This window comes from Pseudonaja textilis, chromosome 1 (genome assembly GCF_049901715.1).
Source record: "Pseudonaja textilis isolate UNSWEBS1 chromosome 1, rPseTex1.2, whole genome shotgun sequence".
NCBI classification, from domain to species: Eukaryota; Metazoa; Chordata; class Lepidosauria; order Squamata; family Elapidae; genus Pseudonaja; species Pseudonaja textilis.
Genome location: NC_141990.1, coordinates 6,730,482 through 6,757,069, shown reverse-complemented (window position 1 = coordinate 6,757,069; position 26,588 = coordinate 6,730,482). Strand labels below are relative to the sequence as shown.

At 41.8% G+C, this 26,588-nt stretch overlaps 1 protein-coding gene and 1 long non-coding RNA gene across 3 annotated transcripts in view; one reads left to right on the top strand and one right to left on the bottom strand.

Moving 5' to 3' along the window:
- Positions 1 to 26,588, top strand: part of MED13 (mediator complex subunit 13) — a 145,795-nt gene that overhangs the window by 38,467 nt on the left and 80,740 nt on the right. For both annotated transcript variants that reach the window (XM_026710143.2, XM_026710142.2), the window contains exon 4: positions 18,961 to 19,106. In XM_026710143.2, the coding sequence (XP_026565928.2) occupies positions 18,961 to 19,106 (146 nt within the window). The remainder of the gene's footprint in view (positions 1 to 18,960; positions 19,107 to 26,588) is intronic.
- LOC148127497 (uncharacterized) lies at positions 10,358 to 16,725 on the bottom strand. Its single transcript, XR_015740930.1, has 3 exons — positions 16,484 to 16,725; positions 13,515 to 13,644; positions 10,358 to 10,629 (listed from the first exon to the last, which is right to left on the bottom strand). It is a non-coding gene; the product is annotated as an uncharacterized LOC148127497 (long non-coding RNA).

Genomic DNA, 26,588 nt, shown 5'->3' with positions numbered 1-26,588 from the left:
AATGTTTTTATATATTTATTGTTCTAGTCTTGTGTGCTGCCCAGAATCACTTTTTGTTAGAAGATGGGCGGGGGGTGATATACAAATTAGATGAATAAATAAATGCACTCCAGCTACTTTGCTAAAAAAGTTTTTTTTAAATTTTACAGGAACAATTTTTTCCATTTTGTAATTTGGGTATAATTATGATGGGTGTGCTTGAGAGCTTTAGATAACAACAATTACCTAGGCTCACCAGACACTGAAAATGTATTTATCAAATGTATATGCCACCAGACAAAAAAGTGACACAATCTTATTGTAATTATTTCACTCCTTGGCTTTTCTAAAATTTAAGCATTGCCTTAAGTATCCCCTTTCCTCTAATAGATACACAGTTTGCTAGAAAGTATCTTTCAAATACTTGTAAGTTACTGAAACAGTTTTTAGATGGTGTGACCTTGGTAATTTCAGTGATTTTACCAATTAAAGCTCATAAGAGACCATTAAAAGGAAAAAGAGAATGACTTACTTATGTAGGGTTCTCACACAACGAAGGATATGTAAGCCAGTTTCATGGACTTTTTGTTTGTATCTGCATGTTTTTCACCTATAATGTTATAATACATACACCTTTTCCCCAGTGTTGAATTTCATACTCAAATTCTTAGCTGTTTACTTATTGTTTGTGAACAGTTGTTGCTATCTGTAGCTCTTTTCCTGTTTCCTTTTGAGTTCTTTTCCAGCATTAATTCTTAAATTTGACCCCTGCATTGAAAATCTCCCAATCAGCTTTTCTTGTTGCTTTTTTCCAAAATGTCATTTATATCTATATTGGGCATCCTCCAGGTATACAGATAGTCCTCGAGTTAGGACCTTAGTTGAGCCCCACATTTCTGTTGTTAAGTGAGACATTTGTTAAGTGAATTTTGCCCCATTTTACGACCTTTCTTGCCACAGTTGTTAAGTGAATCATTGCAGTGGTTAAGTTAGTAACCCAGTTGTTAAGTGAAGCTGGCTTCCACATTGACTTTGCTTGTCAGAAGGTTGCAAAAAGTGATCGAGCCCCAAATTTATGTCGGTAAAGTGAGACATTTGTTAAGTACATTTTGCCTCATTTCACGGCTTTTCTTGCCATAGTTGTTAAATTAGTAACATGGTCATTAAGCGAATCTGACTTTCCCATTGCTTGTCAGAAGGTCGCAAGAGATGATCTCCCCGGGACACTGCAACCGTCATAAATCTGAGTCAGTTGCCAAGTGTGTGAATTTGGATCATGTGACCATGGGGATGCTGCAACAGTCCTGAGTGTGAAAAAGGGTCGTAAGTTTTTTTCCCCCTGGTGCTGTTCTACCTTTGAACGGTCACTAAATGAATCATCGTAAATCAAGGACTACCTGTATAAAGTCAACCTTTGGGATCTCTTAAAATCCATTTATCTGCAGTGTTACCAAACTGGGGAAATTCCTGAAAGCAACTTACGAAAAATTATGGGAAAAAGGAAAAGGAAAAAAAAAGTTTTGACACTTCTCACTGCTGCTGCTGCTGCTGCTGCGATCCCCCTGCTGATCCCCCTCCTTCCTTTTAAGGGCTGGTTTTTCTCCCTGGTCTACCTCTTTACGGCTCCTTTCGTTCTCAAGACAGAGAGAGAAAGCCAGTATGACTGGTTTTTAGATTTGCTTGAGAAGAGGAGGAGGAGGAGGAGGAGGCGGCAACAAAGCCCACAATAGCCTTCTGGATTTCTCCCTTCCGTCCAGAAAAGAGCTGCCTGTGAGCTCTGGAGTTGCTACGAGGGAGGCACCTGCTTAATGAAGGGGATTAGTGGGACTGTGTGAGATTCTGTGCCTTGCTGGCAGGGCTGCTCCTTCCCATGTAGTGTCTTTCCTCAATCCCTTATTCGGACAGACACACAATCTGACAAAATGAAATTCAACGTAGAGAAAAGTAAAGTCCTACACTTAGGCAAGAAAAAACAAAAGGACTCATATAGACTGGATGAAACCAGCCTCTATAGCAGAAACTGTGAGAGGGACCTTGGAGTCTAAGTGGACAACCAGCTAAATATGAGCCAGCAGTGTGCAGCGGCAGCCAAAAAAGCTAATGCAATCCTAAGTTGTATTAACAGAGGGATATAATCGAGATCAAGGGAAGTACTAATACCACTCTATAAAGCCTTAGTAAGACCACACATGCATCCAGTTTTGGTTACCACATGGTAAAAAAGATGTTGAGACTAGAAAAAGTACAGAGAAGAGCAGCAAGGATAATGAGGGGACTGGAGGCTAAAACATACGAAAAACAGTTGCAGGAACTGAGCATGGCTAGTCTAGGGAAGAGAAGGACCAGGGGAGACATGGTAGTAGTGTTCCAATATTTGAGGGGCTGTCATAGAAAGGAGGGTGGTGTGTGTCAACCTATTTTCCAAAGCACCCGAAGGCCAGAGAAGGAATAATTGATGGAAACTGAACAAGGAGAGATTCAACCTGGAAATAAGGAGACATTTTCTGACAGTGAGAAACAATCAACCCATGGAACAGAAATACCCTTCAGAAATTGCAGGAGCACCATCACTGGAAGCTTTCAAGAAGAGACTGGACTGCCGTCTGTCAGAAATGCTGTAGGGTTTCCTGCTTGGGCAGAGGGTTGGACTAGACAGCAATAGCACTTAGACTTATATACCACTTTAAGTGCTTTACATCCCTCTCTAAGTGGTTTACAGAGTCAGCCTCTTGCCCCCAACAATCTGGGTCCTCATTTTACCCACCTCGGAAGGATGGAAAGCTGAGTCAACCTTGAGCCTGGTGGGATTTGAACTGCCAAATTGTAGGCAGCTGGCTGCAGCAGAAGTTGCTTGCAATGCTGCATTCTAACCACTGCACTACAGAGGCTCCCAGTGTGGACGATGATCTATAGTACAAGGCCGCTTCCAACTCTGCTAATTTGTTAATCTGTTAATTTCAAGGCAATATTGAATACAGGTAGTCTTTGATTGATGATCACAATTGAGCGCAGAATTTATGTCGTTCAGTGAGAAATTTGTGAAGGGAGTTTTGACTTGTTTTGTGACTTTCCTTGCCACATTTGTGAAGCGAATGCCTGTAGTTAAATTAGTCACACAGTTGTTAAGTGAATCTGGCTCCCCTCACCAATTGACTTTGCTTGTCAGAAGGTTGCAAAAGATGGTCACATGACCCTGGGATAGTGCAACCGTCATGAATATGAATCCGTTGTCAAGCATCCAAATGCTTTTGTGACCATGGAGATGTTGCAATGGCCGTAAGTGTGAAAAATGGTCATCGGTCACTTTTTTCGCTGCCGTTATAACTTCGGTCACAAAATGAACTGTTGTAAATTGAGGACTACCTGTATTTGGCCAAGTATGATTAGACACACAAGGAATTTGTCTCCGATGCAGAAGCTCTCAATGTACATGCAAAGCGAGCAAATAATGATAATTGTTATAATAATGCCAATAAGATGGGAAGGTAAAGAAGGTGATAATAATAATACTTCAGCCATACTACATGGGTGAATATACAGAGACATTAAACAGCACTGTGAGAATTAGATACACAGCAGAATGATGGCAGGAGGGGGGAAAACAGTCTTTGTGTCTAGTGGTTTTTGGCATGCAGTGCCCTATAGCGCCATCCCAAGGGGAGGAGTTGAAACAGTTTATCTCTAGGATGTGAGGGGTCTGCAGGTTATCTTCTTAGCCCTCCTTCTGATCTGTGCAATACTGATAGTCCTCAACTTAAAGAATTCATTGAGTGACTATCCAAAGTTACAATGGCACTGAAAAAAAGTGACATTACAACTTGCACTTATGACCGTTGCAGCCTCCCCATGGCCACATGATCAAAATTTGGGTGCCTGGCCTGGCTCATATTTATGATGGTCCTGGGATCATGTGAGCCTCTTTTGGAACCTTCTGACCATCAGCGAAGTAATCCGATTCACTTAACAACTGTGTGACTAACTTAACTGCAGCGATTCACTTAACGTTAGGGAAAAAAAAGGCTGCAAACAGGGCAAAACTTACTTAACAAATGTCTCGCTTAACAACAGAAATGTTGTGGTCGTAAGTGGAGGGCTCCCTGTGTTTTGTACTCCCTCACAGTGATTACATTTTATTACTGCTGTATAATTTCACACCATCATTTTATTTACATTTAAAACGAAATGGAGCTTCCCCTTGCTTCTGTAGCATGTGCAGAATATCTTTCCTGTAGGCAAATGATGGGCTGCGTTTGCCCAACATTTTTTTCTTCCGTCGTTTAACCAGATTGGCGGGTTGTAGGACTATATGATTCATGGTGTAAAATCATCCTGATTGCTACTGAGAAACGTGTCTTTAATATTTATGTTTCAGCTTCTATTTAGAATTTAATATTTCATTGACAGGTTCTAGTGGCTGTTGAAGAAAAGTACGCTCCTTTTTATTAGATGTGTATTCTTCATCTTATGAAACAAATGAGCCCAAGCAGAGCTCGGTATCAGGGAAAAAAAACCCTACGGCTTTAGATTCTTTACTTTCACTTGAATTTTCCAGGCTTGCAAAAAAAAAAAAAAAACCCCAAAAATCACAAAGTACCGGTGGTCCTCAACTTACGATGGTTCATTTATCAACCGTTCACAGTTACAACAGCACTGAAAAAAGTGACTTATGATCATCGCAGCATCCCTGTGTTCAAGGGATCAAAATTTGGCTGCTTGGCAACTGATTCGTATTTATGACGGTTGCAGCATCCTGGGGGTCATATGATCACTTTTTGGGACATTCTTATGAACAAAGTCAATGGGGAAACCAGATTCACTTAACAGCTGTGTTGCTAACTTAACAACTGCAGTGATTCACTTAGCAACCGTGGCAAGAAAAGTCATAAAATGGGGCATTAACGAAAATTTTCCTTAGCAAGATAAATTTTGGATTCAATTCTGGTCATAAGTCAAGGATTACCTGTTTCGCTAGTTTGTTCACTGTTGGACATTCATTTTTTAAATTATAATCAATGAGCCGTGGCGGCAAAGTGGTCAGAATGCAGTATTGCAGACTACTACTGCTGACTGCCGGCTGTCTGCAGTTCGATCCTGACCGGCTGAAGGTTGACTCAGCCTTCCATCCTTCCGAGGTCAATAAAATGGGGATCCAGATTGTTGTGGGGGGATATGATGACTTAAGAGATGGCAGCAAAGCATTGTGACGCAGTATATAAGTCTTAAGTGCTATTGCTAGTGCTAATGTTTGATGACAGAACTTAAAAGTGGAGGCTTGCTCCCAAGTTAACTTTGTGTAACAGATTAGCAATCAGGCTGTTTAAACTGTACAGTCCTCAACATACGACCACAATTGAGCCCAAAATTTCTGTTACTAAGCCAGACATTTATTAAGAGAGTTTTGCCCCATTTTACGACCTTTCTTGCCACAGTTGTTAAGTGAATCACTGCAGTTAAGTTAGTAACACGGTTGTTAATCTGGTTGACTTCGCTTATCAGAAGGTCACATGACCCTGGGACACTGCATAATACGAATCATAAATACGAGTATATTTGCCAACTGTCTGAATTTTGATCACATGATCATGGGGATGCTGCGACAGTGATAAGTGTGAAAAATCGACTGTAATCATTTCTTTTTCAGTGCTGTTGTAACTTCAGTCACTAAATGAACTGTTACAAGTAGAGGACTACCTGTATTATGTAGTTTACCATCTAGTATTATCTAGTATTCCTACAAATGTTTTCTGAATAAAAGCCTGAAAATTATTTTCAGTAGTTTGAGGCATTTGGTCAAAGATCCGACAGTAGCAATTTAGCATATTGGCTGGGGAATTCTGGGAGTTGAAGTCCATGTGTCTTAAAGTTGCCAAGGTTAGGAATCCCTCCCAAACAGTTTGGGAGTTTGCCAAGCATACTGCTTGCTCTTGGTCATACTGTCAAGCCCTTTATCTGATGAATTTAATGAAAGTGAAAAGTGGAGCTGCTTAAAGACCTTTTTGCTGTGTTGTGGGAACAATATTTCTTGGCTATTGCTCATATGGCATTGCTATAAAAATACTACATTTTTTGGTAGCATTTCTTATCGTAACAGTATTATTTTAACACAGAAGTAAAATAATTTATGATGATTAACTTGGGTATAGAACCATTTTTTTGTTTTGTTCTCTCCCCTCCCCCTCCAGTTTCAAGCTGGAGGCAGTATAAAATGTGGTGGAATCATCTCTATCACCAAGGTTTTATATATCCACTTGTGTGTCCTAGATAATAGTTTACATTAGTTTAAAAAGTGGAGCTATTGACTATACGGAATAATAGCTGAAATACGCACCTGATGAAAGGTTGAAGTCAGCCTTCATTATCACAGTAATATTTGAACAATACACTTGCAGTTAGAAACTTAATGGTATATTTGAAAAGCCAAAGAACGAGAGCTTAATTACAGTCCCATTCACTTTTCAAAGCAATTTGTTTGTTTGTTTAAGTTTCTCTGTCACCCGTCTTGCTAATACAGTGACTCTTGCCAGCTTATTTCTCTCTCTCTATAAAAGCGAAATACCACTCACACATCATCACAAAATCTCCAGCTTACAAACTTGAAATTTGGCACATATGTGGGTTCTGGGTGCTTACTAAGAAAGGATTTTTCGAAATGGCCATCACAGCATTAGTATTTCTTGTATTATTATTAACACGCGCTGATGCTAAGGAGTTCTACTCCCCATCCCCACCTGAAAAGAAATCTGTTCCAAATGCAAAACACAAGCAGAGGAGAGGAGTTTCAGTTAGTTTCACAGCACCAAACAGCTTTAGTACAGAACAGTTGAGCTAAGCCATGCCCAGGCTCCTTGCTGTCTCCTTGCTCACAAAGCAAATACTGTTTTAGTTTCCAAACAGCCCTCAACACTCTCACATATTGACAGGAGGCAGGTAGGCAGAGCCAGAATTTTCTTCCCAAAAAAACTAAGCCCGACCACATAGTTTCATAGCGAAGCATGGGTATCAAGCTAGTAAGAAAATAAAAGGTAAAGCAGTATACTTTTATTAAATACCAATATCATGCACATTGCATAATTTCTGTGGTCATGAGGCCAGCATGACTATTCGCTGAAGTGCAGAGAACGCTGTTAACATTTCCACCAAAGTGGTACCTATTAATATACTTGCTTTGCAAGCTTTCGAACTGATAGGTGGCTGGGACATGGCTCAAGTAATGGGATCTCAACCTGTTGTGTGGAGCTTGGGCCTCTCCAGCTGACAAATTCAGGGTCTGGATTTGCTGAGACCTTGTGCCTCCTTACAAGAAACTAAACAGTTAAAAAGTGCTAAAAACAACATTAGAATAAAAAGTCAAAAATTAGAAACGTTATTGATGGGCTTCGATGGAAGACTATTGCAGAGGACTGGGACCACAGCCGAAAATGCACTTCTCCTGGACCCTGCTGTGATGACCTGCAACACAGTACAGAGATAACACCGGCAGCTGGCAGTTCAGATTGCCCCTTTATTGCTCCAAATTTGCCCAAACACTCCCACTTTTCTGGCAAGCCCCAGAGCAAAGTGATGACAAACACACAGACACACACACACACGAACACCTCAAGCAAGCCTCTGGCTGCAAATAGTCCAGCCCAATGCTGTGAACATCACAACTGCACAGCAATAAATCCAGCAGGGCAAATCAAGGAGTTCAGGAAGCAAAGGATCCAGGTGATTAGTCCAGAAAACCAGAAAGAATGCAAAGACTTTTGGGAAGTTAACAAATGTCGGCACTCAACACTTCAGGAACTGACAAATGCCCCTCCCCACAGTGGCTCCTTAAATCTCAGTCCCCAGGTGTGCCTTGTGAAGAGGGGCGAGGTGCTCTCCTCCCGAGTAGCTGGCTCAGTCTGTGCTGTTTTCACCTTCTCTCCACTCTCCGTGCTGGAGGATCAGGAGGGGGTGGTCCTTACTCATCGCCTGAGCTCTGTCTCTCAGGTTCATTGCTTAGCCTCTCTTGGTCATCCTGCCCCCCACTTACTCCTTGCTTACAAGCCATCCCAATCCTGAAAAGTCCTGGCCTGACTGGCCCTGTTCTTCCCCATTTTCTTCTCAAGCCAACAAAGCCACCCCCTTGATTTCTGTCAACTCCAGTTCTAGCTCATCTTCCCCCCACATATTCAGGCTCCGATGGGGGCATGACACCTGCCAGCCAAAATTGTTTGGCGGATGGGATCCAAAGCAGGCCCTTTCTGCTAAGAAACAAGTGAACTAATCCCACCGGGATAAGGCGGTTCCTCAGATACCCTCATAAGTTTTACCTCACAAACTGCTGACACACACACACACACAAAGCCAGATTAGGCACACAAGAATAATAACATAATTTGAATACTCTAAAATCTATTATTTGAATCCGTCCTCACACATTTGGAAAAAATCAGTTACTCAGCAAACATTGGTCATTTTTAGAAGTCTGGTTTTTTAAGTCTTCTCTTAAATTGTTTTTAGGCTCTAGGCATGCTCAATATATTGTACGTGAAGAGAGGGAATGTACAAGGTAGTCCTCAATTTACGATCACAATTGAGCCGCAAAATTATGTTGCTAAGTGAGACAGTTGTTAAGTGAATTTTGCCTCATTGTATGACCTTTCTTGACACAGTTGTTAAGTGAATCTGGCTTCCTCATTGACTTTGCTTGTCAGACGGTCGCAAAAGAGGATCACGTGACTCTGGGATACTGCAACTGTCATAAATGTGAGTCAGTTGTCAAGGAATCCAAATGTAAATCATGTCCCCATGGGGACACTCCAATGGTCATAAGTGTGAAAGATGTTCATAAGTCATTTTTTTCCAGCACCATTGTAACTTTGACTATTCACTAAATGAACTGTTGTAATTGGAGGACTACCTGTATTCATCTAAAACACTCGTTCATCTGTACGGAACTGGATTGTCATATAAGATGTGTTTGCCAATTTTGCATATGGTTAAATAATCTGAACTCTTTAAACCCAAGTTGGAAGGCACCTCGGAGGTCTTCTAGTCCAACCCCTTGCTTAGGCAGGAAACCCTATATCATTTCAGACAAATGGTTATCCAGTCTCTTCTTGAAAGCCTCCAGTGAAGAAGCACCTACAACTTCTGGAGGGAAACCGTTCCACCGATTAATTGTTCTCACTTGTCAGGAAATTACTTCTAAGTTGCTTCTCTCCTTGATTAGTTTCCATCTGTTGCTGCTTGTCCTGCACTCGGTTGCTTTGGAGAATAGCTTGACTCCCTCTTCCTTGGGGCAGCCCCTCAAATATTGGAAGACTGCTATCATGTTACCCCTAGTCCAGCTTTTCATTAAATTAAGACATACCCAATTCCTGCAACTGTCTGCTTTTAGCCATGCTGCTTTCTAATAATAAAATATACAAGTAGTTGTGAAAGACAATTTAAAAATAAGCTAAACTTGATGGGACTTTCTGATTTGTGTGTGCGTACGTGCTTTTGGCTGACTCTGCCAAAGCCAGTTGCAGTTCTGGGCCCTCTTTCCAAAATTGTACTGGAGTAGTATGTGCTCAAATGACATCCAGCCAATGACAGCATCTGTCATGAATGGTGACATCATTGGCTGTATGCCACACTCTCTTCCTTGTCTCTCATGGCGCCTATGAGGGTCTCAATTACTCATTACCACTATCTTGAGTTTGTTGCTGCCCCATTGGGTGACAGTTTTAAGAGCAAGAACTGGCCATAAGGCACTTTTTTTCAGCAATGTAATTTCAAACAGTCGCTGAAGAAATGGTTATAAGTAGAGGACTTACAACCAGTTCCTTTAGTGACCGTTCAAAGTTACAGCAGCCCCCCCCCAAAGTGACTTATGACCATTTTTCACACTTAATGATGATTATAGCAACCTGATGGCCACATGATCAAAATTTAGATGCTTGGCAGCTGATTCATATTTATGATCGTTGTAGTGTCATCCTGGGATCATGCAATCACCTTTTGTGACCTTCTGACAAGCAAAGTCAGTGGGGAAGCCAGATTCAGTTAGCAACTGTGGCAAATAAGGTCATAAAATGAGGTAAAATTCACTTAACAACTGTTTCACTTTCTGACCTGACTTTAAGAGCTCTTCTGTGTAAAACACTTTTTTACGACCACAATTGAACACAAGATTTCTGTTGTGAAGTGAGACATCTGTTAAGTGAGTTTTGTTCCATTTTACAACTGTTGTTGCCATGGTTGTTAAGTGAATCTGGCTTCCCTATGTTTTGTCAGAAGGTCACAAAAATTGATCACATGACCTTGGGACACAGCAATTGTCATAAGTGTGAGTCAGTTGCCCAGCATCTCGAATTTTGATCTCATGATCATGGGGATGCTGCAAAGGTGGTTAACTGTGGAAAAACGATAACTTTTTTCAATGATTTTGTAACTTTTAATGGTCACTCAATGAACTGTTGTAATTTGAGGACTACCTGTACTCTAAGTGACAAATAATCCATGGCCTGGATTGCGAGGCTATCCGAGAAGGATTCTCTATTATTCCATCTTTCTTAATGATTGATGTCATATTGATTATTCCATACAAACGTCAAGATTCAGGAATTCTTTGACTCTTGATAAAGCCGCCTTTGAATCTCAGTATGATTTATCTAGGCAAGGTCTTTTGGTGTGTGTCTGGATAACAAAAGAAAGTTAATTGGTTAAAATGTTCTTTTACAAAGGCCAGATTAAGTCGTCTATTTTGTTTTTTGAGTCAATCAAATAAAGTCTGCGCTTCATGAAGGCCGGCAATCTTTTAACTAATTAAAAAAAATGGTGATTAATTGCAGTAAACAGAATTTGAGCAGGCATGGGCAAGAACATAATTCGTGAATCCCATCAAACCCTGCAGTTGAGTGTTCAGTTTGCATGAGCATATAATTGTTTTTCTCTAGCAGTCAAGTAAGAAATATAACATACTGTGTAATTTCATTATTTGAAGAGCTCACTTAAATTACTTTCAGGGATCAATTCCTTTTCCATTCAAGTTAACCATAGGGAATGAAGACCGTTTATGGTTTTTCCTTGTAATCAGATGAGCTCTTTCCCCTAGAAGAGTAAAAATTTCCTGAAGAAACTTAATTATTCAGAGAAAAAAAAATCTAGACTCCTCCAGTTGTTGAATTCTTCAGTCTGATTCCTGTGTGGCAAAACCACAGCATAACATTTCTTCTTATAGTCTATAAATTTTGTAATAAATGCCGAAGAATGAATTTATCCCAAGAATGAATGATATCCCAAGATAGAGAGCTGAAGAAGCGTCATGGATGAGAAACAAAACGTTTTCAAAGAAAAACCAGAAAGTCCAGTGTTGAATTTATGTTTCCCAACAAAGAAATAAAGGGAGATTAGTATAGATCTATTTTAAGCTATTTAGTTCTCACCAGCTAGCTAGCCATACCCTTCTGGGATTCGAATCCGGGCTTCTTGAAACAGTACCTTTGGGGATCCCAAGATATTGGAACTCCAGAAATTTTATTGACTTAAAATTGGACAAAAATATGCTTTTTGTGAAGTCTACAAAGGATGCTTCTTTTTTTTCTGACTGCAAAAACAAGTTTCACTTTAAAAGTAACTTGTTAAACTGTGTTTTGCATAGAGAAGCAGAAAGAGTTTGCCACAGTTCGGTGGAAGCCTAGAATAAATGAAGTAAACATTGCTGAGGCAGTTTTCACCACAAGGCCATCAAAATCCAGAATGAGAGATACAAGCTTTGGAAGAGGCCTTTTTTGTTGCTCTTCTCTTTTGTGGAATTGTTTAAAAATGTCAGAGAGGGCCTTGTTATGGACTGACAGAGTTTCCAATTCCAATTTCAATGTAATTTTTTTACAACAGTAAAATTGCTTAATAACATCAATTGCATCTCAAGTTACAAAATGATTAAGCTTATTTTACTTTTAATTTTCTAGGGCTTTTCTGTATTGTTTCTTCAATAACAATTTGGCTGTAATTTTCCCAAGTACCTTCTTGTACAAAAGCAAACGGCCAAAATGGTTAAAACCTCATTGCCAATTACTTGACTTCTGATTTTCTTGTTTCTATGCAGAGAAATTTGTCCCTGCCACAAGATCTGGTCTATTTTCATTTGTCTGTAAGCTACACTACAGCTGCTTCAAACTGGCTCACAGCCAGTTTCAAATGAAGGCTGAATCTGTTTCTGAACTAATGCTTAAAGATCTAGCACAGACTGACCCCGACATCAGGACACAAAATCTTACACTGTATAATGGCTTCATTTGTTTGTTTGTTTTTTGAAGATCAGCATTGCCTTAATGGTAAAGGTAAATTAATTGACAGGCACAGAAAAAGTAAAATATGGGTACCCCTCGATTTATTATCACAACTGAGCCCAAATTTTCTGTTGCTAAGCAAGATAGTTAAGTGAGTTTTGCCCCATATTATGGCATTTCTTGCCACAGTTAAGTGAATCACTGCAGTTATTAAGTCAGTTGTATAGTTGTTAAATGAATCTGGCTTCTCCATTGGCTTTGCTTGCAGTGTCCCCAGGATCACGTGACCCCCTATTGCGACCTTCTGACAAGCAAAGTCAACTGGGATGCTGGATTCGCTTAACAACCGTGTTACTAACTTAATAGAAGCAGCAATTCACTTAACATCTCTGGCAAGAAAGGTCATGAAGTGGAGTAAAACTCACTTAACCATTGTCTTGCTTAGTAACAGAAATTTTGGACTTAACTGTGGCTGTAAGTCAAGGATTCTTTTAGGGAGACAAAAGAACCTTTTAGCTTCTATTGGATCTTTACTATCTTTACATGTGCAACGCTTCCATCATTTGAGAGTGGGTGAAAATTGTTTTTACTTTCTCATGAAGATTTGGTTTTTCTTCCATGCTTCTGGGTGTTAACGCTGCCAGCTTTATACAGCGTTTATGCCGTTCGTTGAAATACGGTGAGAAGAACATAGACACAAATCCCTTGTCTGTCTTATCATTTAATACCAACCTTAACTCACTCGGGGATTTTTCTTTTGTAAGCGTGGCAGCAATGTCTCAGCGTGTTCTTGAAACATCTTGGATAGACGCTTAAAATGCAAGTGACAAGGTGTTTATAAACATGTGCCAGGTTAACCAGTCTGGTTAGGGAACTGTTGTAGGAGGAGAGTCCTATTAGGCCCGTGTTTCTCAACTTTGCCAAGTTTCAAATTGGTGCTGTGGCTGCCTAGGGAATCCTGGGAGTTGAAGTTCATCAACTCTCATTGTGTTACCTAGTTTGGGTAATGAACCCAACAACCAAGCCCAGAGAACACCAAGGGCCCTTCATTTCAACACTGAACATATTCTCCTTTGTTGAAGTCCATCTATCTTAAACTTGCCAAGGTTGAAAACACTGTGCTAGTCTTGATAGCCAAGGTTCAGAAAATCTGGTAGCATTTTTTGAGATTATTTTATTCAAGGCATGAGGTTTTCATGAACTGGTGTTCACTTCATTAGATGCACAGAGTGGTTTGACTGCTACAGGAGCACGTTATCAGTTAGCAATTGTAAAGTATTAAGAACTCACTGTGTTGCAAAATCCTTCTGAGATGGCCTGAAACCTCTTTGATATGTAAACTCAGCAGTTTCTCATTCAGTTGTGCTGCCAAAGTTCCTTTCTTCCAAAACTGCCATTCGGAGATCTGTGTTGAAATGTCCTATGAGATTAAAAATGCTGCTTTAACTTTGTTCTTATTTTGAATCCTGACGTCGAACTCACGCCGTGCTTCATGGTTTTGCGCAACATCTGGTATGTTTGTCCTACATAGAATCTAGGGTGTCACTGCTGGCAGATGATGGCAAGTATCACCTCAGATGGAGTTAATGTGAAAGTGCCTGTAGCTGTATGTTAAGTGATTGGGACCTGGGATTGCAATATTGTTATAGATGTAGGGATGAAGTAGCTAGGCCAGGGGTGGGGAGCTGTGGCATTGCTATGAGCTGTGGACTTCAGCTTCCAGAACGGCTCAGGAATTCGGGGAGTTGAAGTCTATGAGTCAAACAGACCATAGTTCCCTATCTCCGCAGACCGTTGTCATCCTGGGCATTCATATTTCGAGCTGTTACCATCAGGGAGGCGTTATAGGTGTCTTAAAATGAGGACTAATAGATTGAGAAACAGTTTCTTTTCCAAGGCAGTAATTGTCTTGAATCAAACATTTGTGATTTCTTCTTCTTCTTCTTCTTCCTCCTCCTCCTCCTCCTCCTCCTCCTCCTATTATTATTATTATTATTATTATTATTATTATTATTATTATTATTATTATTATTATTATCTCTGTAGTATAGTTGTGATGTGGTATTTGGGGCACTGTGCTGGAGTAGCTTTCAAATTTCATTGTATTCATGGAATGTAATGACAGTAAAGGTATTATATTCTATCCTATCCTGTCCTGTCCTGTCCTGTCCTGTCCTGTCTCTGAGTAGGAGAAGGATCTGGCTCTTGTATTCTATTGTTTCAAGAACATTTGTGAGAATTTGCTTCAGATTGTGTAGTTGTCTACATACAAATATGGACAGAACAGACAACTATCTACACAGCATGGGCGTTCAACCTGGGCAACTTTAAGATCTGTGGACTTCAACTCCCAGAATGCTGGCTGAGGAATTCATCCATAAGTCTTAAAGTTGCCAAGGTTGGACACCCCTTATATGAAGTATTGGTATGAAGCTGCTGCTTCTTATCCATTCTTGAATATATTTTTTAATCTTTTAGGCTGTTTTTAATATGAATAAAGTGTTCCACCTGATTATTAAAATAAACTTAGTTCTCATTGGGTACATTGGCAAAGCAATTTAGTCAGGGAATAGCTCCTGGGGAATATATACATTATAGTAATAAACCTTTTTTAAAATTTAGAAAATAGTTTTGACATGGGTATTTACATTTATATTGATGGCTCTTGTTATCCCTCAGCCTTATCGCATGCAGTTTTGTATATTTATGGATGATAATTGCAGGCACATTTTTGCAGAAAAGCGTTTATATATCCAGGTTTTTGGTATGTGGTTTTGGTCTCTGTGCCATTTTGAACTTACTTAAGGTTCAACTCACACAAGTCCACAAGTCATTAAAGGGCCATAGTTCCCCACCCCAGGGGAGCTACTCTACTTAATCCACATATCTACACCAATAGTGCCATCCCAGGCCCCAACCGCTTAACACACAGCTACAATTAATTTCTATAATTGCCCATCTCAATCCAGTGACTCTGTTGATGTACACCATAAAAAAATAAAATAAAAACAATAGTCAGCCCATCCATCCATTCATCCATCCATCCATCCATCCATCATCACTGAGTAAAACTACAGATATTCCTCGACTTACAACAGTTCATTTAGTGACCATTCAACGTTACAATGCCACTGGAAAAAGTGACTTACGACTGGTTTTTACACAACCGTTGTAGCATCCCCATGGTCACATGATCAAAATTCAGACGCTTGGCAATTGGGTCATATTTATGATGGTTGCGGTGCCCCAGGGTCATGCGATCACCTTTTGCAACCTAAGTCAATCGGGAAGCCAGATTCACTTAACAATCGCATGACTAACTTTAACAATTGCAATGATTTGCTTAACAACTACGGGAAAGAAAGATTGTAAAATGGGCAAAATTCTCTGAACAGCTATCTCACTTAGTAATTTGGGGCTCAGTTGTGGTCCTAAGTTGAGGTCTACCTGCATAATAACTAGGTTAATATAGCCAATACAGCTCTGAAAAAGTTAATTCAGCTTGGTCAGCCGACCCACTTAATTTAGCTTATCCAGCTCTGAAATTCTGCCTAGACACCAGCTGATTGCTATTTGCAGAACTTTTTCGTCGGTTGCCATACACTGGAGGTCTTTTTATCCATGATTGCACTGACCACTGTGGTCGGTTGGAATGGAACTCTGTGAATAATGGGGGCCACTTGCATTTCTGCCACTTAATATAATTTTACTACAGCGTTCTTATTTCACTTGTACATTGCTCAGACTCCCACTGTGAGGGAGACGGGCACTTTCTAAATCCAATAAACAAATTTCTTGCCAATCTTAGTTCCCTTCCGTCTCTCCATTTCACTGTGTAACCCACCCATAGAGGCAACCCCATCTAGCCTGGAACTGGTGGACCCAAAGCTATTCTGTCTTGCCAGCCCCATAGAGACCCTTACAGTCTCCAGACACTGGAATAATTCACGTATGGCATCACTTCAGTCGCCAGAGGTGGAGATACATCGTTGGATATCATCGGCCTACTGCTAGTCCCTCACCCCAGGCAGCTAGAAGCCTCATGTAGTTGTTAAAAAGGAGAAGAAGGAGCACCAAATGTGGTGGCACAGAGGCAGGACCTCTGTGGGACCCTTGGCCCTCTCTGAGCTTGGTGGTTTTCTTGCATATGTTTCATTACCCAAACTAGGTAACATCATGAGTGCTTTGAGTGTTAACTACTTTAGTAATGAAAACATCACAAAGAGTTGGACACGATTTAGTGACTGAATAATACCCACCTGCATTTGGTCGAGCTTCGTACATTGTCTGAGGTTTCAAACTTGGTTCACAGGTCTTAGTTGGCGGTGCCACTAGTGCAGTGTTGGCAAATCTTTTCGACACCGAGTGCTGAAATGGGAGTGCATGCGCGTGGGGGAGGGAGGGGGGAGCACCAGAAATTAGAAGCACGTGGGAGTGGGAAACTGGAAGAGCAGTTTCCCAGCGTGCGTGTATGCGCCAGGAAGCTGAGCTTCTGGTTCCTGGTACGCGTATGTACACGAAAACCAGCTGGCCAGCCCGTATGCATGTGCCGGAAACCAGAGGAGTGACGGGCAAAGGCTGGCGTGCCCGGAGAGATGGCTCTGCGTGCGACTTCTGGCACACATGCCATAGGCTCGCCATCGCGGCACTAATGGTTGTCAAACTGTGTGCAGTGATGTCACTCACTGCTTTGTTTATTACATAGTAAGATAATCCCACTGTGCCCCATGGGTTTGTTGTGGTGTCACAATTTGGGAACCACAACATTAAGCCCTGGTTTTCAGTGCTTCTGTTTCCCTTGGAACAACAGGGGAAAAGTTAGTTCCTGGGCTTACGTTTGAGGATTGCCAAAATAACATCAAGCATCGCTATTGTTAATTTACTTGCAATTTAATTGAAAGAGAGAGAGAGAGAGAGAATGTTTCCATGGTGTAGGTTTTCTTGTTTTGTTTTGTTTTCTGAAATACTCATTAGTAATTAAAGATCATGGAATACAAATTAATTTTAAACAGTCCTGCCAAATATATTTTCTCTTAAGTGTTTTAGGGTGGGTTTTTTTTGCTTTTTTTTGGAGGCCCCTCTTTTGTTAATGTTACTCTGATCTCATAGTATTTTGAATCTAAAGACTGATTTGCCAATTTAGATAGCCTGATTCTTTTTCTCAATTGCAATTTCAGACTATTTAGATCTGAAAGCAAGTACGTTTCTTCAAACGTTGCTGAAAAATAATTTGGTGAAAGATGTGGGTCCTGCAAGATACCGGAGATCCTAACTTATTCTACGCAGTTTATTTACATTCATTTTGCTATTCTCCCTTTGTACCATATTCCAGACTGGATTTTTGTTTTGAATCAAATGAGTTTTAGAAAAGAAATAAAAGTCCTGATCTCCTGCTTTGATGACAATGTTAAATGTACTTTTAAAAATGTAGCGGTTGCATTAATGTTGGAGGAGCAATGTGCAAGCCCAGGCAGGATCGGAGTCCTTTTTGTGTTATCTTACACCAAGTTCTTACAATCAAGGACTTACAACCATTCCTTTAGTGAACGTTCAAAGTTACAACATCACTGAAAAAAGTGACTTGTGACCGTTTTTCACACGACCGTTGCAGCATCCCCAGGGTCACGTGATCAACATTCAGACACTTGGCATATATTTATGACGGTTGCAGCGTGCAGGAGTCGTGGGATCTCCTTTTGTGACCTGCAAAGTCAGTGAGGGGTGGGGAGGAACCAAGATTCTGTAACAACCATGCTACTGACTTCACAACTGCAGCAATCCATTTAACAACGATGACGTGAAAGTTCGTAAAATGGGGCAAAACTCGCTTAACAAACAAAAGCCCTGTTTAGGAACAGAAACTTTGGGCTCTATTGGGGTCACAAATCAAGGACTACTCGTATCACTTAAAAACAAAAATCTTAATATCTACACTGGCAGTACAAGATTTAATACTGCCACCAGAGTGGGCCCCCAAATCTTATTATTGCTGTACAGGTAGTCCTCGACTTACAACCATAATTGAGCCCAAAATTTCTGTTGCTAAGTGAGATGTTTGTTAAGTGAGTTGTGCCCATCTTTACGGTTTCTCTTATCACAGATGTTAAGTGAATCACTGCAGTTATTAAATTAGTTATATGGTTGTTAAGGGAATCTAACTTCCCCACTGACTTTGCTTGTCAGAAGGTGGCAAAAGGGGAATCACCTGACTCTGGAACGCTGCAACTGTCGTAAATATGAGTCAGTTGCCTTTCCCTTTCTCCACATGCCCTCCACCCCCACTCCGTTTGCTTATGTATTTTGGTATTTAACTCTATAATCTAATTAAAACATTTAAAAGTAAATACGAGTCACAGTTGTCAAGCGTCTGAATTTTGATCATGTGACCACGGGGATACTGCAACAGTTGTAAGTGTGGAAAAACAGTCATAAGCTAGGTTTTTCAGTGCCGCTGTTACTTGGAAAGGTCACTAATTGTATTGCTGTAAATTGAGGACTACCTGTACTATAGTGTCTGATCAGCCACTTTAGACTGTGGTTTGTTAAATGGAGGCCAACTAATTGGTAGCCTCTTTAAGATTCTGCTCTCAACTTACACATAATGGGTGCTTTAGGTCAGGTTGCTAATTTTTTTAAGAGGCGCCCCCTTTTTTTAAACATTGGCCAGCGACCTTCTTAGCATGTCCCTAGACCCTTAGGGGCTAATTAACTTTATTGTCTTCTGTTTCTTCTCCAGTGAACACTTGTCTTGCTCATTCACCTTCTTCTTGCACGGGGACAGCAACGTTTGCACCAGTGTGGAAATAAACCAGCATCAACCTGTGTACTTCCTGAGTGAAGAACACCTCACCCTTGCCCAGCAGTCAAACAGTCCTTTCCAAGGTAGGGTTTGTTTGCCTGACTACGAAAATGGAATCCTTCTGTTTTCCAAGCTTTAAATATTGTGTGTGTGGGGAGAGGGGGGAACACAAGAGATGATCACACACTGGGAAAACACCTGAGGAGTTTCAGATTGTTTTTCCCATATGGACGTCAGCCATTTATTTGATTTGTGCTTAATTTTTTTCCCCCCATTTTGTCAGAGAAAACATCCATCATAATACAATTAAGCAGATGACAGTGGTTTGGGACTAAGTGTGCTGGTTGCAGGTTAAGTTTATTAAGATACTTCGTATTTAACACATCCTACAATAGGATGATGTCTTGTTTTTGTTTTGGAGGCAAAGTAATAAAAATCTGAAATAAATCCTGAAATAAAATGAATAATTCTTTAAAAAAAGTCATTGTAAAAAGAATAATAATCTGGATAGGGTCTAAAAATGTGCAGGTCCTTGAAAATTGATAGCATACAAGCATCTCTCTGAACAAGGTTTTCTTTGACAGTTGCCTAACAGTTGCCTAAAAGAAGACACCTTAGGACTAGTTTAGTGGTGGCTAACCTTTTTGGGCTCCTGTGCCAAAAATTGCACCTGTGCCAGCGCACTTGCATGCCAGCACCCAGAATGCAATGCATGCCCACGCCCCCTGCGCATGTGTGCGCAATCCCCCTGCCACCCCCTTACTTACACTGCGCCTCACAGCTGATTTTTTGGCTGGTTTGAGGCCTTTTTGCCTCCCAGACGCTTTGAAAAAGCCTCTGCAAGGCTTTTCAGGCCGAATTATAGGCCTATTCCGTCACTTCCAGTATTACAGGAAATGATGAAATAGGCCTATAATTCGTCTTGAAAAGCCTTGCAGAGGCTTTTTCAAAGCCTCTGGGAGGCCGAAAAAGGCTTCAAACCAACCCCCCCAAAATCAGCTGTGAGGCGCTCACATGCTCAGTGAGGTAAGTTTGCCTGCAGCTCACGTGCCAGTACTAATGGCTCTGCGTGTCACTTGTGGCACGTGTGCCATAGGTTCACCATCACGGGACTAGTTGTACTTATAAAGGAGAACTTTTGTAGCTGAGGCTTGAAATGGGGGGGTCCTGGGTGGTCTTTGAGCTTGGTTGTTTTCTTGCAGACATTTTATTACCCAACTAGGTAACATCATCAGTGCTAAAAATGATTGCAGACAGGAGGAGGAGGAGCAGGAGCAGGAAGGACTGTGGGGGTCCTTGGTGCTCTCTGAGCTTGGCTGTTTTCTTGCAGACGTTTCATGACCCAGCTAGGTAACATCATCAGTGCTAGAAAGGGAGTGGGGTTTGCAAACCAATGATGTTACCTAGTTCGGTAATGAAATGTTTGCAAGAAAACAGCCAAGCTCAGAGAGCACCAAGGAAACCAATCCCCCACCCTTCCAGCTGTACTTCCCTCAGCAAAGAATTTCATAATTGTGGTGCTGTCATTAAGCTGGCCCTGCTGTTATGAACCCAAATTGACTTCTGGGGGTTCAATCAGTTGATTTTAATGCTGGGGGGGAGGAGTTTAGATGGAATTGAGGGAAGCAGTCTTTTAAAGGTTTGAAGCCAGATAGATTAAATTGGGGCCCGTAGGTTATAGGCAGAAATTTGATGCTTCCTGACAGCTGTTTATCCTTCAAAACTGGGGTTGCCCTCCGTATAGCTTAACTAGCTTAACTTGGGTCTACAGTAGTTGCCGTTTCTAGACAGTTTCTTAATATAGCTCTAAATCAAGGGTATCAAATTTGATTTCATTGAGGGCCACATCAGGGTTGTGTTTCACCTCGGGGGGAGGGCTGGGGAAGCGTGGCCAGCTTGACGTCACTCGTGTCAGGGGCACCTGTGGCGGCCCGAGCACTCTGCCAGCGAGCTCCGTTTTCGGCTGCGACGGCCTCCAGCAAGCCTCTGCCATTTAAAACGGAGCTCAGTTGGGCCGTGCAGGCAGATCATTCACTGTTTCCAGGGCGGCCTGCGGGCCAGATATAAGGCCGGATCTGGCCCACAGGCCTTGAGTTTGACACCCCTGCTCTACGTGGAATGTGTTGCACAAAGTTATTTAGACATTGATCACTGAGGCTTGCCTGTTAACAGATCACAAATAATCAGAGTTGGAAGGGACCTTATAGGTCATCTAGTCCAACCCCCCGCCCAAGCGGGAGACCCTACACCATTTCTGACAAATGGCAATCCAGCCTCTTCGTGAGTTAAGTTCAGTTAAGGGTGCAAGTAATGTAATCCGTCAAAGGTGAACATGGCTCCTCTTTGTGACTGGTTGGCTGGGTTTGTAGCAATACTGTACTGGCAGTCTTTGGCTTATGACCATCCATTTAATGAAAGTTACGACAGCCTTGGGAAAAAGTTATTTTTTTCCTGTCCCCAAAGTTATACGGCTGCTGCACCACCTCTGCTGCCATTGGATCGCAATGTGGGTGTTTGGCAGTCAGCTCACCTCAATGACTAGCTGGAATGTGTAGGTGCTTGACAAGCGTCCCTGGACACGCAGTTGTGACTTGCCATCTTCTCGGCTGGCTTTCGACAAGCAGCATCGATTGGATCAGGAAGCCAGATTTATTCAACACACTGGTTGAACTTAACGACCGCAATAAAAACGGTCATGAAACTGAGTCTAGACGGATAATGACTCTCAATTAATGATTGCATCATTCAGTGGCCAAAATTCCACTTGCAATTGTGGATGTAGGTCAAAGCTACTTGCATATTGAAACCAAGGATAAACCCTAAGCTGTGCATTGGTTATAGATAGTCCTTGACTTACAAACATTCATTGAGTGACCTTTCAAAGTTTGTTCACATTCACGACCATTGCAGCATCCCCATGGTCACGTGATCCAAATTCGAATGCTCGGCAACTGGCTCATATTTATGATGGTTGCAGCGTCCAGGGCTCGTGTGATCACTTTTTGCAAACCTCTGACCAGCAAAGCCAGTGGGGGTGGGGGTGGGGGAGGAGAACCAAATTCACTTGTTACTAAGTTACCGGGAATAACTGCAATGATTCACTTAACAACTGTGGCAAGAAAAATCATAAAATGAGGCAAAACTCACTTAGCAACTTAACTCACGTAGCAACGGCAGTGCTGGGCTCCATTGTGGTCGTAAGTTGAGGACTACCTGCACTTCCTGTGGCATCTTCTCCAGAATAAGCCAGTGTCCTAATCCCAGGCCTGAAAGCAACCTGTACTCCATACTTTTTTTGTCGTTCGTGGATACAGTTTGAATTCCTTGGCTCTCATTGAGCCTGCCACTGTCTCCAAGCAATTGTCAAGCACCTACCCATTCCAGTAGGAAAGAGAGATAATGTAATCCGTATAGTGATGACACAGCAGTGCGGATCACTGGATCTCCACCCCTGCTGATTTAATATAAATAGGGAAGAGAAAGAGGATAGAATTCTGTGGAATTCCACAAGGCCAACCCCCCCCACCCCCCACGGAAGGTGAACAGAAATCTCCCAGTAACTGTAGCGGGTTTGCACGCAGAAATAAAATGAACATCAGAAAAACAGAGTCTGAAGGGTGCTTGGAGGTCTCCTAGCCCAACACCCCCCAAATGAAACCACTGTATTGGTTTCCCTGTAAAACTCCCTCCCCCCTCAGTGGTTTCATTGAGAGAACCAGGATAATCAAAAGAAACAACTCCATGCTTTTCTTCAAAATTCACCAGTTAAGGCAGGGGTGTCAAACTCAATTTCATTGAGGGCCGCATCAGGGCTGTGGTTGACCTCAGGGTTGGGGTGGGTGTGACCAACTGGGTGGGTGTGGCCAGCTTGACACCACTCCCCAAACCGCTGGCGTGTTTCTTCTTTGCATTGGGTAGACCGGGACGACGTCACGCTGGCCTGATCGTTCCTCTTTGCAAGACTGGGATGATATTTCCTCTTTGCATTGGGTGGACCAGGACGGCCCCACAAGCCAGATCCAACCACATTGAGGGCTGAATTTGGCCCGCAGACCTTGAGTTTAACACCCCTGAGTTAGGTGACCAAAAATGTTTGTGTGCTAAGTCTAGATTTGAAACAAGACTGACTAAAGAATAGGCTTCTTACTACAGGCAGTCCTGGACCTATAGCCATTTGTTTAGTGACCATTCAAAGTTACAACGGCGATGGAAGCAGTTATGACTCTTTTCCACACTTTTTCGCATCCCCAGGTCCATGTGATCAAAACTCAGATGCTTTGGCAACTGGCATGTATTTGGGACAGTTGCCGGGATCATTTGGTCACATTTTGTCAAACAAAATTTAATGATAATATGAATAAAATCAGTGGAGAAGCCAGCTTCACTTAACAATCATGTTACTACCTTAACAACTTCAGTGATTCACTTAACTGCAAGAAAGTTTGTAAAATGGGGCAAGATGCATTTAAGAACTCTTGGCTTAACAACAGAAATTTTGGAGTCCTTTGTGGTTGTAAGTTGAGAATTATCTGTATTTGCCTTTTTCTTTCTCTTTTTGATAAGTACGTGTGGAGACCGGAGAGAGTGCAGCAGGAGTGGTATGCTACCGTTTTGGCCCAGTTCGGCCGAACCGGTAGCAAAAATTCCTACCGGTTCGGCCAGTAGTAAAACAAACCTCAGATGATCAGCAGAGAGGAGGGGAAAAAAACCTATGACTTTATCAGCTGAGCGGAGAAAGAAGAGAAAAGCACAGGATCGGCCTTCGCACCTGCCCCTTTTCTCTTCTTTATCCTGTCAGCTGATTGGCGCTGCAGGCCTCAGCTGGTGTGGGGAAAGCTGCGCGCACACATCAGGTGCGCGCGTGCACGATCACCAAACTGGTGGTGGAACAGGTAGCATCCCACTGCTGGAATACAGGTACTTCTCAACTTATAACCCATTTGTTTAGTGACAGTTCAAAATTACAAGGCTCCTGAAAAAAGTGACTTAGGATTGATCCTTAACGCTTACAACCATTCCAGAACCCCATGGTCGTGTGATCAGAATTTGGATGCTTGACAATCAGCATTTATTGATGACAGTTGCAGTATCCCAGGGTCATTATGATCACCATATGGATTACTTGTATAAGGTGTTCCTGGAGTGGGAAGATGAGGAGGAGAATAGGAAACCAGAATTGAAGTGATCACCAGTGGCAGATGTGGAGGTACTAAACATTTAAGGACAAAAAGATCCAGCCACTCTCCCTGAGTGGCAAACTAGCTGATTTGGGGCTGATTCAGTTGTGTCAAATTCTCTGCATTCTCAAATCAATCAGAATAGAGCTGGAAGGGACCTTGGAGGTCTTCTAGTCCAACCCCATGCTTAAGCAGGAGACCCCTATACCATTTCAAATAGGTGCTTGTCCAGTCTTTTGTTTAAAACCTCCCGCGATGAAGCACCCACGGCATCTGAAGGCAAGCTGTTCCACTGGTTAATTATCCTCACTGTTTGGAAGTTTCTCCTTAATTCCAGGTTGCTTCTCTCCTTGATGAGTTTCCATCCTTCTTGCTTCTTGTCCTGCCTTCAGGTGCTTTGGAGGATAGCTTGACTCCCTCTTCTTTGGGGCAACCCCTGAGATAATGGAAGATTGCTATCATGTCACCACTAGTCCTTCTTTTCTCTAGACTGGCCATACACCGTTCCTGCAATCATTCTTTATATGATTTTTGTCTCCGAGCCCTTAATCATCTTAGTTGCTCTTCTTTGCACTTTCCCCCCAAAGTCTCAACATCTTTTTTGTAATGTGGTGACCAAATCTGGATGTAGTATTCGAGATGTGGTCTTACTAAGGGTTTATGGAGCAGTACTAATGCTTCACGTGAATTTGATTCTGTGTCTCTGCTTATATATGGCTCATGTTTAAGTGATCTCGGTGCAGCACCACTCCAAATTGAGGGGCAGGAGAGTGAGATTAATGTGATCTATATAAATACCTTCTTGTTACCTAGAAATATAACCTTGGGGATCTTGAATTTGGCATTGCATCGGTGACAAGTTTGGGGAACTACCCATGCTGCTATATTAACAGCTTCCCACTAATCAGACATAGTGTGATACTTTACTAAGTTTGGTGTTGGGAAACCCCAAGTCACTGTATCTGGAGGCTTTCCACATTCATTTTGAAGCTGCCTTTAACAGTGCCATTTCCTGGACTTCATGCAGTGATGTGTCTTTCTTAAATTAGTATTGTATCAACATGGAGCACACCTTGACTTTTGGGTTTGTTTGTTTGTTTGGCTTTCACTATTAAGTGACTGGTTGTGGGAGACCAATTACACCTTTTCATGATCTGCTGAAGTTTGATCTTACGACAGGTGCCTCCCTCTGTGTGGGTGGGTGCCCCATCAAGAATCACCCAGAGATTTAGGAAATCCCATGGGATTCTTAAATCCAGTGGGAAATTTTTCAGGTAATGTTGCAGTCCTGGTGACCTGTGGAATAAAGAAAGAAAATGGGGCATTAAGGTGCTTTTTTGGGGTTTTTTTTTTGCATTGGCATTCTTAAGAGACAGCTAGCGTGTGAGTAATGTCAGACTTGGCCAGAAAATGCTGGACATGCTTCAGAATGTATAATTATTTCCCTATCTTTAAGAAAATATTTCTCTTGAGGCACACACATTCATCTTCTTGCTGTAGTAGTTTATTTTTTTTTTGGCTATTAATGTATAATCTACAATTGTTCACCCCGTTTTCACTGTCAAACAGAAGTCCCTTGTCTTTCATTTATAATTTTCAGATCAGTATACCTTGCTTTAGCATACAGTTTGTCTGTTTCAATCGAATCGTTGAGGATCTCTTCCAACAATGCACCGTCCAAAATTCTATAATTTCAAGCCTATAAGATGATCATGCATTTCTTTTAAATCAACGGGAATAAAATAAACTTGTTTGCTCACATGCATAAGCTTCTCCGTGAGCCAGGTGCAACATTTGGATTGGTAATGTCTCACTTCTCTCAGCCAGATTTTGAGCCCCTGTTCATTTCCTCAAGACCAATGGGGTCAAATTCAGCCCAGATAACCAAGCCAAGGCATGTATCACTCAAATCTGCCTCAAGGCCAGAGTCCAACAGGGAAGGAATCTTGAGTTGACTTTATCCATGAGATGTTTAGCATATCTCTCGCCATTTCAGTGGCTCCCAATTTTGCTTCCAGGAACAATTCAAGGTGCCAGCTATTACTTATAAAGCCCTAGAAGAGAATATTTGTAGCTCAGAGTTGAACTGGGAGGCCCTTGGTGCTCTCTGAGCTTGCTGGTTTTCTTGCAGACGTTTCATTGCCCATCTAAGTAACATCACCAGTGCTGTAGGGAGTGCTATATTTATTTTAAATAAATAGAGAGATCAAACCCCATTCCTTCTAGCACTGATGAGGTTACCTAGTCAATTCTGATTGTCTGTATCTGATTGACCCAGAGTCACCCAGCCGGATTTCATGCCTAAGGTGGGACTAGAACTCACCATCTCCTGGTCACCCAGAGAGCTTTGATGGCTAGCTAAGATGGGACTTGAACTCCCCTTGTCTC